Genomic DNA, 13,477 nt, shown 5'->3' with positions numbered 1-13,477 from the left:
TGCAACAGTAATCACGGAAAAACAGCATTATATTTGTAGCAGAAAGTATTCCAAGAATTAAACCAGAGCGGCAATAGAGAAAGCTGAATTAGGTATGTGTACAAGGAGGGTATAGAAAATGGGTGAGAGGAATGGAAATTACTAGAGCAAATTAGCAAAGGAACCAATGCACTAGGAGCAAATAACTTGTGATGGAAAGGTGCTACAGTGAGATCAGACTAAGAAATCTAGACTGCAGATTACAGACTGCATTCACTATCAGGGCTTTACAGAGTATAGGTAAAGTGCTAAAGTGAAAGACTAGCTCTGGCAAAGTTTTTCATTGGCTACAATAGAAGCTGCTGTTAAAGGATATCAGTAGGGCATATACAATACTGTATGATAACTATAAGAATCAAAGCATGTTAGAATAGATTGGGAGAAGAGAATGAAAAAGAAAGAGGAAGAAATGTCTAAGGCTCCCAAGTTTGCAATAAAGTCTAGAAATCTTACAATAGTGTAGGAGTGTATGTATAGGTATTTATCGTAAGCAGTCTTCAAAAGAAAATGGAAATTAAATTTTGCTCCCATTATAAAGGACGTTGTGGATATTGTAATGGAAATGAAAGAACTGGAGGTGGGATCTTTAGAAAAGGGAAGCAGCAGGTTTCATAGAAATTGAATTTGTGGGAAGAATACATGCAGAACAACACTCTGCAGGAGGGAGAGCGAGTTTAAGGGAAAGCAGGAATTGAGGAACTTATGTCATATTGCAGTTTAAGAAAATTGTTAAAAAGAAAAATGTATGTAGAATGGCAACAACAATGGAAAGTTATTAGGATTTGCTTTCTTTTCATTAAGGTTTGTAAACCAATGTTACAGCTTAATAAAAAGAGAATAATAACTTCTGCACAGTGGTAGCTCCTATTTTTAAAGCAGTACAACCCCACTCTACCCTAACAACTAGCCTATATACAAATAAGTTTAAAACAAAGCGTAACATAACTATTATACAGCATCCACCAATAAAAAATCTGAAGTACAGCCAGCCATTTTAAATAAAGCAGTTAACAAAACCAGTCCTTTTAAAATACAGACTGCATGCAAAGTACTAAAAAAAGCTGTGAAAGTTCTTATGCAGTGTCATATCTTGAAATATTTGTGCAAAACCAAGACTAAGTGCCATCTTAACTAAGCCTGCGATTCTGAGCAGATTGCCCGGAGGCATTCTACAGCCATCCCCCAGAATACCCACTCTGCCACTTATCTGCTTTAGTTCAAGTACCTTGCAATTTTGGCAAGATGCAATGCAACATAAATACTGAACTTAATGATACAATTACTGGTGCTATTTTTAGCAACAAGATGGAAGATGGCTAAGAATACCGGCACTGGACCAAAGTATGGAAATGGAATTTAACTTCTTCTTTCAGCTTTTTCCTGGTTAGGGGTCACCACATCGGATCATTTCTCCTCTCATGATTGGCAGTGGAGTTTTACGGTGTCGAGTTGCCAGCCCGGCACCCAACCTTCCACAGAAGGCACACACATGCACACACTCACACCTAGGGCCAATTTAGAGTGTCCAATTCACCTACGGCATGTCTTTGGGATGTGGGAGGAAACCGGAGTACCCAGAGGAAACCCACGTGACCACAGGAGGACATGCAGACTTTGCACAGAAGGCACCCCAGCTGAGAATCTAACTGGAGAACCTCTAGCTGTGAGGCGGCAATGCTAACCACTGCACCACCGTGGCCGTCCGGAAATGGAACTTCACTACAGGCCACAAATGGGCAGTTTCTGAATATCTGTGACATTTACATTTTTATTTAACAATCATTTACTCATAGCTTTGTTAGAAAAACAAAGTGACTGCATGTAAACACTTTACAGACAACAGTTAGTATATCTCCGGTATCAGATTCAACAGTTAGTACATCTCAGGAAAAGAAAATGTGCTGGTCCATAATTATGAAATTAATTCCTTTGAAAACAACTGACTAGGAGGAACCTATGAATTACAACATACTGTAAAAACCTTGCAGATATTACCTTGCAATAGGTCTGTCATTAAGGAGGTATGACCTTATAGGTCTGTCATTAAGAAGGTATGACCATTTTGGATTCACGTGTTACTGTACCCACTATAAATATGAACTTAGGTTCATAGGTAGGTACTAGGCTATCGGCCCAAGAGCCTATGTAAGCCTAGCCAGCAAGGTACCATAGCTTACGCCACCCAAGAAAGTTATTTTCCTGTGCCACTGTCCAGCAGACACACAAAAGTGATCCCCGGGGTGTATTTACTATTTCCCATCCACTCATGACGATTTTTCTTGAAGAGTGCTAATGAAGAACTTTGCTTGACATAGATGGGTAGCTTGTTCGAGTATAGGATGTCTCTGGGACAGGAATCTATCACTCCAGCATGTCTTGTTTATTGTGGTGACAAGGTTTAGGTCCCTAGAGCGTGTAGCTTGGAGAGATTGGGATTTCTTTAGGTGTAGCATGTCCAACAACTCTGGGTTTGACATAGCTTTATATGTTAGGCAGAGATCAGCTCGGAGTAGGCGATACGCTACAGAGTAAAGCTGGAGTTTTTTTGAGGGGGTCAGTGTATGGCAGTTGTTTGAGGCCAGTAATCCTCTTTGTGAGGTACTTCTGTGGCCTTTCCAGCTGCTGCAGATGTCTTGTGAAGTACATTCCAAAAGGGGCGTTTTACTCTATAATGGGTCTAATGAGTGACGAGTAGAGGGGAACAATGACCTCTTTTTTCCTAGATGAGAACCCTTTTATGATGAGGTGTGCCACGTAGAAGGACTTGAACCTATTTGTATGTTTAATCAAACAGTCCTCTGGCAATCAACTATACAAGTACACAAACAGAACAGTAAAAATACAACAAAACTTGTATAGAAACAAGGCTGAAAAATAAGCAGCAGTCAGAAAATAAATCCCAAAACTTTTAATAGTGTAAGCGCTTTCGCAATTCTAACATTGCTTCAGACGTATCACAAAAGAACATTACCATAGTTTAAACAGAGCAACCAACTTAATGATCACTCACTCAATTAACCTTAAAAGAGCAATGCATAAAACTAGTGTAAAAGTCTTGATAAACCATTAAACATAATTAATAGCAAATATAAATAATTATAAAAATATAAAACTATAGAATAGAAGGTGAATAAAAATGTGAATAAAAAGATTGGATTTTCAGACTTGCAGCACATATGGGACATGGTTTGAATGATTTTGTTTAGTTGAAGCCAGTATTAAAATCTACGAAGCTTAAGAGGTAAACTTTTATTCACCTTCTATTATATACTTTTATAATTATTGTTTATATTTATGTTATTAATTATGCATGTAGATATAAACACACTAAGGTTTCCTCTGCAAATTCTCATCTGGGAGCCTCGGCTGTGAATAGAGTGTAAGTTGGTCAGCCCATTCACCCAGTTAAAATATAACCAGCCAGCTAAATAAAGAGTGCCTTGAACTCCCACATTTGGGACAATACGATGAATGAAACAACCTTCCACTTAATTTTATGCTTCATTTACTGTTTGGTCATTATCAGTGGCAAAATTAAAATGTGTAGCCTCTTTAATTGAAACTACCAATGTTCCAACTCCTATGCTCAGCGATTCGAACAACTAGTATGTTCCCCCACTAGAGGGGACAACATATTGGATTTAATCATCACCAATATGGGCGCCCATTGCACCACACCCGTTATCACTCCCTCCTTGGTCAGATCCGACCACAAACTGATAACCCTGGACATCCTCACCCCTCCACCTCCCCCAGTCAAAGAAACCATAGTCAAAAACCTTTCCAAAGCAAACTTCAAACTACTTGCACCCGAAGTGGAAAGCTTCACTATTCCCTTGCAGAAGGATAATGACATCCAGGATGCGGAATCTACACCAAGGCACTCTATATGCATCTTCAGGATTGCATGGACTGTGCTATCCCAAATAAATCAAAGACTCCTTCCTTAAGCAAGAAGAAACCAGTCTGGTGGACCCCGGCCATAAGCAAACTTTACAATAAAAGGAGGAGACTTATACAAAAAAAGGCCAAATCAAGTAGAAAAATCATCCCTGATCAGCATTCTTAAGAAATTGAGGGCCCTCATCAAGTCAACTAAAGCTAATTTTGAAAAGAAAGTTGCCAAGGATAACCATAAGGCCTTCTATGGCTACGTCAAAAACCTAAATGGCAACGCTCAGGTCTGTTCCGAGCTAGTACAAAATGGAACAAAATACACTGACCCTTCTGGCATTGCCAACATCTTGGCTGACAGGTTCAGTGCAAACCCCCCCCCCCCCCAATACCACCTACACGGGCCTATTACCATTCAAGGGGATTGTGCAAGTCCAATTATTACTGATACGTTGGTTAACAAGGCTCTATCTGAAGCTAAAAACACTGCCTTCATGGGACCAGATGGTGTCCCAGGCTGTGTCATACACGAGCTCCAAAAGGAATTAACCCCGCATCTTAATACCCTGTTCAGTCTCAGCCTCTCCACAGGATATGTGCCCATAGAATGGCACACAGCAACGGTGGTCCCGCTACACAAGGGTGGGTCCACAATTGACCCTGGGAACTACCGACCAATAAGCCTGACCTGTCTGATCTGTAAGGCTATGGAGCGAATCATTATGGAACTCATAAATGGAGAGATTGGGAACCTCCAGTCGCTGTACCCCACGCAATTTGACTTCAAGGGCAAATCAAGCCTCCTGAACGTGGTGGATTTCTTTGAGACAGTTACTCAGGCTATAGATAAGGGAAAGGAGGTGCACACGGCTTACCTTGACCTTGCTGAAGCATTTGACAATATTCCCCATTCAGGTATTATTGATAAGCTCACTAGCCTGGGCATAAACCCTTACGTCACAAGATGGATCGCAAACTGGCTCTCAGACAGATCCCATAAAATAAGAGTAGCGGGATCTATGTCCGAATCCAGACCAGTAACGAGTGGTGTGCCTCAGGGCACTGTCCTGGGGCCCCTCCTGTTTGGCATATACTTCTCAGAAGTACAGGCAAGCACGGAAGGGCTGTGGCTGACTAAGTTTGCGGACGACTGCAAACTGGGTGCTATAATAGAGTCTCTGGCCGACAAGGAGATCCTCCAGAAGGGCCTAAATGAGACTGATGCATGGTGTCAAAGCCATGGTCTCAAACTAAATGCAAAAAAATGCGTAGTAATCCCCTTTGGAAAAAAACAGAGTACCCGCAAACTACAACATAGGAGGTAATCCCCTGAAGCATGAAGAAGAAATAAGGGATATAGGGACCCAAGTAGATAGGCAGCTTTGCTTTGATAACCATGTTGCCAAAGTGGTTAGAAAATCCTTCTATGTGACCCATCTGATCACGAAAGGGTTCGCATCAAGCTCTAAGGATGTAATGGTGCCCCTCTACTCTTCCCTCATCAGACCCATTATTGAGTACAATGCACCAATTGGAATGTACCTGGCTAGACATCTTCAGCAGCTGGAGAGACCACAGAGGTACCTAACCAAGAAGATTACTGGCCTCAAACAGTTGCCCTATGCAGCATGATTGAAAAAGCTAAGACTGTTCTCTGTTGCATACCGCTTTCTCAGAGGTTATTTTTGTCTAACGTCCAACCCAGAATTGTTGAACATGCTCCATCTTGGCAAAACCAAATCTACTCGAGCTACACGCTCTAGGGATATAAACCTCAACACAACAATGAATAGAACATGCTGGAGGGATAGATTCCCTTCGCAGAGACTTCCCTTACTATGGAACAGGGTCCCGATCTATACAAGACAGAGCCCCTCACTATCACTCTTCAAGAGGAACCTTAAGGAGTGGATGGGTAACAGAAAGTTCACACCGGGGATCACATCAACAGCACTACTAGATAGGGGCCAAGGGTACTAGCTGCTAGTACAAGGGTCTAGGGAACTACTAAAGGGGCGGTGAATAACGCACAACCTGGATGTGCTAATATATGCCTTCGGGCAGATAGCCCAGTACCAACCTATGAAAGCTCAAAGTACCAGATGCCACTATTTCCCACATACAAACAGAGCCAAATCATGATTAAATGGGGCCCTACTAGGCTATTTCTCCCCAGTTGCAATAAACATTGTTCAAACCTGTTAGTGTACATATTTTCTTTTTACAGCTACAATGATTACAGACCTTTGGATTTAATTTAAAGATTTAGTACAAACACTGATAACCATTTGCTAAACAAGTCTCACAATGAAAACAGACTTAACATAAACCGTAAACTTCTCTACCCTTAAAACACACATTCATTGAAACCCACATTAAAAGAAAATGCATTGGGCCAGTGTCCGATTAAGTTTATCTTTGTGGGTTTCAAATCCTCGGCCCCTTGCACATTTTTAGGATGTGCAAATATACTTGTGTCTTGGATTCACCTTCATGAGTCAATTAAATTATATTCCTAGTATAATAAAGCAGCACTTGTTTGAATGTGTTTTACATTTGGAGTTTTGAACATTCTTCCAGTAAGGAATGAAACAAAACTTATGAACCAATGACAAAAACAACCCATTTTAAAACATTTCAACCATAAAAGGTCACTCAAACTTCTGTCACTACTGTCACCACAATCCACAAATTATCAGTCAATATGCACAATCTCTGCAGAAGTAAATGTCATCTGAATAATTCCACATTAATGAGAACTGTAACTAAAAGGTTGCTGCTGGCAAACTTTACATTTCACTGTTTCATCTACAAATGCAGTGCCTACCACCCTTGAGGAATAAATTGCCTAGGTTGCATTACAAAAACATGGCAAGCTGGTAATATTGCAATAGGGAATGGCTGGCAAACCGAAAACAGGTTCATAGTTACCAAGTATCTCATCCAAAGGAGAACACACACTCAGGAGTGCACTGCAAGCCCATCCCATCCAGAGGAGGACACACACACACACACACACACACACACACACACACACACACACAGGAGTGCACTGCAAGCCCATCCCTCCTTAAATTGCACTGCAGTATCAGCAATCCATTTACATGGTGTGAGAGTAGAACCTACAGCCTTCTGCTTCAAAGGCAAGTATGCTACCAGTTGTGCTACTAAACAGTGCTTTCAAATTCACAGCACAAACACGGACAGGCATTTGTTAAACAAAACCGTTGCACACTGAAAACAGACTTAACATAAGTAACAGTAAACTTCTCTTCCCCTGAAACTAACAATTCCTCAAAAATGCACCCCGATGAAGGTAGTTTGTGTAGGGGATTAAGGCTTCTGTCTCCTGTAAGCAAGGTACAGGGTTTGAGCCCAAGGAAGTCAATTAATCAAGCTGCCATCTCTAACTAGGACAGTACACACACACACACACACACACACACACACACACACACACACACACACACACTTCTGTTGTACAGTAAGGAATGAACATCACCGTCATCCGATCCCAGTTGTTCTGTTGTACCATAAAGAAGGAATGTCTCCATTTGAAAGTCTTCGTTATCTGGCTCTAGCAGCCACAGAAAGTTCCATTCTAAGTTCTCCTGCAGCAAATTCTCTGGCAACAGTGAAAAAACAACAGCAGCAAGTTCCAGTGTTTGTTTTTGTGTGTGTGTGTGTGTGTGTGTGTGTGTGTGTGTGTGTGTGTGTGTGTGTGTGTGTGTGTGTGTGTGTGTGTGTGAGATGTAGTAAATATTTAAGTACAAACACATACGTGCACAAACAGATGCAAAGTGCACCTTAAAAGCAGAAATGTAATTCTTTAAAATTGTTTAATGTATTTATTTAATGTATTTATTTTTGTTTAATTAAAAATGTTGTGACAGCCCCCAGCCAGTGGGCTCTAGGCATCTGCCTGGGCCACATAGGGCTGAATCCAGTTCTGTCTACAAATACTACAGCCACGACTTGTCACCAAAACAGCACTCACCTGTATGATAGCCATTGTCTGAGGCGTAGAAAACATAAGTGTTGTCTAACTGTTTCAGCTCTTTCAGTTTATTAATGACTTTTTCCACAAGGTCATCTACAGAAAGGAGGGCCTGCCACCTAAAGTCAAAAAAAGGAAGAAAAAAATGAAAAAAATAAATCAGATAAGTAGCAAAAGAATACTGGGGATGAAGGTGGTAGGTGACAAAAGGTAAATGCAGCACTGCACAAAACAAACAGTAAGCTGTATGCTAGTATTTTAGCTCTGGCCCCTACATTTTACTGAAACAAGCATTTGAGCAGGTGTAACAGCTGTCAAGAGATGAAAACACAGAACCTGGCTGAATTAGTACAAGGAAGGACTAGCTTACTAATTTTTCCAGCTGTGGGACAAACTGCTTTCCTCATGGGAACCATGTCGTGTCAGTAAATGTAATTCATCAAATGCAATCGCTTTTGAAAACAAACAGCATTATGGGAAGTGAGCTTTCTTTTTTTTTGGGGGGGGGGGGTGCACCCACTATTACTAATATAGTCCACTCCAAAGTCACTAAAATAAATGGGCAAGGAAGATTCCCCTTGAAATGACAAGTCTTTTGAACTGGCTGAAAATGTTGTTCTGCACAAATCAAGATCAGTAAAATAATATATACTTTTATTTTAATAGCTGGCAGTTAGCACTGAGGATTAAGGCTATGTGCTACTTCTTGTGGTACAGGGTTCGATTCCACCGTTTTCATTTACCTACTGCATGACATTGAGGAAGTCGGTAAACCAGACAGTGCCCTGTGGCAATTAAGAATTTGGGCCAGGCTCCTGCACTACAAGCCTAGTAGTCATCTATGAGCTTATACATGCACACAAATATCCAGTGATGGGTGTAATATATTACAGTAAGTAATATATTACTGTAATATATTACAATTTCCAGTAACTAGTAATATAACTAGTTACTTTTTCAAAATAGTAACTAGTAATATATTACTTTTTTTAGTAACTAGTAACTTAAATGCGAGTTACTTTTGCTTAAACCAGTGGTTCTCAATGTGGGTGATATAGCCTTCTAAAGAGTGATGTAATCAGATGTTAGAAGGTAATAGACACTTTGAAGTGGCAATATGGATTAAAAAATTACAACATAATGTTGACAACTTTACAGCATCCATGGGACCAGATATGGATTAAAAAATTACAACATAATGTTGACAACTTTACAGCATCCATGGGACCAGATGACATCCCGGGCTGTGTACTACATGAACTACAATATGAACTGGCACCTCACCTAAATGTCATGTTTAATCATAGACTCACCTCAGGTTTCGTGCCCACTGAGTGGCGCACAGCTACAGTTATCCCACTCCACAAGGGGGGATCCACCTTGGATCCCGGAAACTACCATCCCCATCAGTCTGACAAGCCTTATCTACAAGGCCATGGAGCGTATTATCATGGAACTTATAAACAAAGACATTGGCAACCTTCAAACACTGGACCCCACCCAGTTTGGGTTTGTGAAGGGCCGATCTTGTCTCCGGAACTTGATTGACTTCTTTGAATCAGTCTCCAGAGCCATGGACAAGGGTAAGGTGGTCCACACAGCCTATCTAGACCTTGCCAAGGCATTTGACACCATCCTCCACTCTGGAATCATAGACAAACTTACTAAGCTGGGCATTAATCCCTACATTACCCAATGGGTTGCTAACTGGCTTACTGATAGAACCCACATTGTAAAAGTAGCCGACTCCAAATCCAGCTCCAGACAAGTGACAAGTGGAGTATCTCAGGGTTCAGTCCTGGGACCGCTCTTGTTTGGCATCTACTTCTCTGAAGTACAGGCCAACACTAAGGGACTCTGGATAACAAAGTTTGCAGATGACTGCAAACTGGGAGCCATTATTGAATCCCCAAATGATGTGGATACTCTATAAAAGGGCCTTAGAGAAACAGATGCTTGGTGCCAGAGCCATGGGCTCAAGTTCAATGCCAAGAAATGTATAGTTATCCCCTTTGGGAAAAAACATGTATCCGTGAATTACCATATAGGTGGCAGTACACTAAACACCAAAAGTTTGATAAGAGACTTAGGGACACAGGTGGACAGTGGTCTCACCTTCGATAACCACATCACCACAACAGTCAGGAAATCCTTCTATGTGGCACACCTCATCACCAAGGGCATTTCATCCAGAAAAAAGGAGGTCATTGCCCCACTGTACTCATCCCTCATTAGACCCATTATAGAATACAATGCCCAGTTTGGTAAGTACCTCTCAGGACATCTGCAACAACTGGAAAGGCCACAGAAATACCTCACTAAAAAGAATCACAGGCCTAAAGCAGATGCCCTATGCTGACCGCCTTAAAAAACTCCAGCTATACTCTGTCGCATATTGTCTACTCAGAGGCGATCTTTGCTTAACATACAAGACCATGTCAAACCCAAAGCTGTTGGACATGCTACACTTAAAGAAATCCCAATCCCTCAGAGCCGCACGCTCCAGGGATCTAAACCTTGTCATCACAATAAACAAAACATGCTGGAGGGATAGGTTCCTGACCCAGAGTCTCCCTAGACTCTGGAATAGATTGCCCATACATGTCAAGCAGAGTGCCTCTTTGGTCCTCTTCAAAGGGAACCTTGACGATTGGATGGGAGAAAGGAAATTCACCCCGGGGATCATGTCAGTCGCCCTGCTAGACAGGGGTCCAGGGAAGTAAATAGTGTGGGAAGAAATAGCCAGGGAATTGTTATGGCTAGGCTTGTATAGGCCCTAGGGCTGATAGCCTAGTACCAACCTATGAACAACTCACGGCACGTAGAATTCATAATAGATAATTAGAATTAGCCTGAAGCAAAATTTACTTCATTTTTTTTAGCATTGCAAGGAGGTGAAAGCCAATGATGACCAGACTCCAGCCCTGTTCCTGGTACTATGCAACTCTCACCCACTAAAACATCCCCTAACACTGGACAATTCTAGCCTGCCAGAGGTCATATCCTTACCTTGCAGTATAATAGATGGCATTGGTTCTTCATACCACCATCAATCGGAATCAAACTCATCAGTTGAGCACCCGATGCCCCAACCCACTGCACCAAGAAGGACGCTTCAAGTGGATCTATGATCAACTAACTTTTGTCTTGACAATATTTTGTTATGTTCTTCTTTTCGGGTTTCGATTTTTAGTTGCTGAAAATACACAAAATGTAATAGGTTTTTATAGGTGTTGTGCTGCTGGCTGGTTTGGTTTAATTATTATCGGTGACTCTCTTGCTATAAAGACTAGTCTTCTTCTCCATTCAGCTGTGCCCGTTAGGGATCACCACGGCAGATCATCTGTCTGCAGAACAAGTGGCAGTAGAGTTTTACATTGTCGAGTTGCCAGCCCAGCATTCAACCTTCTTCAGAAGGCACACACTCACATCTAATACCAATTTAAAATGTCTAATTCTCCTGCAGCATGTCTTCGGAATGTGGGAGGAAACCGGAACATCCTGAGGAAACCCACTTGAACACAGGGAGTGTAGATCATAGTGTGTGTGTTGTACTTTTAAAGCCACTGTAGCTCATGGGCACATGCATAAAAAGTACTGAGCACGTGCAAGCAGAGCGCCATTTTGTGTAACTAGCTGGAGTGAAAGCATGTATGTGTGTAGCAGTCAGTTAGCTAGTTCATTTAAGTTTTATGTTCCAGTCATCCATCCTGATGTTTGTGTGTAATAAATATCTTAAATGAACACCCAAGCCTCATCTTATCCGAATACACAAGACGAGTGACAGGTTGTCAGAATAGGATCCAAAGTCAAAATTTCTTAAAACCATGAGGCGCATAGTCAGAAATTGAGGAATATACAAAAGTGGCTCAAAGAACTCGCAAATGACTTGTAAAACAGGTCAGAAAACATTTCCAGGTTCTTAAACTCATTTAAATGATTTTTACCTCAATGAATATAAAGCAAAGCATTCCAAACCAATTACTGAATAAACAAAATGTTCAAAATTGCGACATATTGAAAAAAGAACTTGAAATAATTATGAAAACATTTGAAACAATATCCAAATCACACAAAATGTTCAAAAAAGAGAAAACTTCACAATCTACTACTTTTTTGCATTGACTAAAGCTATTCTAAGTATCTGCAAAGTGTTGGTGGTGTGCAGTATTACAGTACAGTCTTTTCAAGGAGTACAGTTATTTCAGAGAGTCTATTGTACAGCTGAATATAACTGCGGTGGTGGTGCTGCGGTAGCGTTGCTGCCTCACAGTAAGATGATGTCCTGTTCGATTCTCAGCTAAAGCATCTTCTGTGTGGAGACATGCGTGAATGGGCGTACCTTCGTTGAAGGCTGTGCGTCAGAGCTGGCAACTCAGTACGTAAAAATCTACTGCCAATCATTAGTGGACCGGAGTTCCGCTGTGGCGACCCTTAACCGGAAAAAGCCGAAAGATACAACAACAACAACATTGTACAGCTGAACATAATTACAAGTACCTGGCGTGTTGTCACTTACTTGGCATGGCAGAGGGATTTCACAGACCTGATCCGCTTGTGTTTGATGATATTGCTGAAAACTGGAGAGAGTGCTTGAGCAAGAATATGATATTTTCATACAGGCTGCTTTTTCTGATAAAGACACATGTACAAAAGCATTTATTTTGCTCAATTTAGCTGGGTCAGAAAACATTGAGAGAGAACATGCACCTTGTGTTTATGCAGAGAGGGGGGAAGATTGTCATATTGGGGTACAGGCTGAAATGCAGGAAGACTCGAGTGCTTAACATGTAAATTTAAAGAAATGTACAACCCTCAATGAGTATTACAGTGGAAAGGCACTATTTTAGACAAGAGATCAAAAGCCTGGTGAAATGTTTGCAGCATATATAACTGACCCGAGAAACAAGTCAAAATCATGCAGATTTGGTGATCTGAGAGAGGAGCTCATAAAGGACAAGCTTGTGTGTGGTGTTAATGATGCAGTGAGAAAGATTTTGCTTTGAGACAGTGATTTAACTTAAAACCAGAGGTTTGGCAGATATATGATCTTATAGAAAAGTACACGAATATGCTTACGAATGATAAGAACATGCTTGCAGTTTCTTCCAGCATGAATGTTGACATCATGCAGCACACTACGGGTGACATTTGGACCCATCAGAATCATAGTTTCTTTGGTGTCACTGCCCACTGGATCGACTGTGACACACTTCAAAAGAAAGTCAGCTGCTTTGCCATGCTGCAGATTACAGGGGAGGCATACATATGTTCTCATAGCATCAACTCTTGAGAGCATTCCCATCAAGTACAAGACAGATCAAAAGGTGTGTGCAACAATTACTGACAATGGCTTTCATTGTCTTCTTGGAATGTGAGAGATCTGAGACTACAAGCATTCTGTCCCAAGATGAGGAGGATGATGAAGTGATTTACAACAGAGTGACAGCCGTGCTGAGTCAAGTCATGACGAAGCGAAAATACCTATTCACTGCCTCCCCAAATGAGATGTGCAGCACACACATTGAATCTAGTTGCTGTGCAAGA

The 13,477-nt window shown here is 41.2% G+C and overlaps 1 protein-coding gene across 1 annotated transcript in view; it reads right to left on the bottom strand.

Annotated features, from left to right (window-relative positions):
- Nucleotides 1-13,477, bottom strand: part of GNS (glucosamine (N-acetyl)-6-sulfatase) — a 321,939-nt gene that overhangs the window by 183,087 nt on the left and 125,375 nt on the right. The window contains exon 8 of the mRNA XM_044084298.1: nt 7,931-8,049. Coding sequence (XP_043940233.1) covers nt 7,931-8,049 — 119 coding nt within the window. The remainder of the gene's footprint in view (nt 1-7,930; nt 8,050-13,477) is intronic.

This window comes from Protopterus annectens, chromosome 9.part0 (genome assembly GCF_019279795.1).
Source record: "Protopterus annectens isolate FY-2018-M chromosome 9.part0, PAN1.0, whole genome shotgun sequence".
NCBI classification, from domain to species: Eukaryota; Metazoa; Chordata; order Ceratodontiformes; family Protopteridae; genus Protopterus; species Protopterus annectens.
Note: the sequence above shows the minus strand (reverse complement) of the source record. Positions and strands in the feature narration are given on the sequence as shown.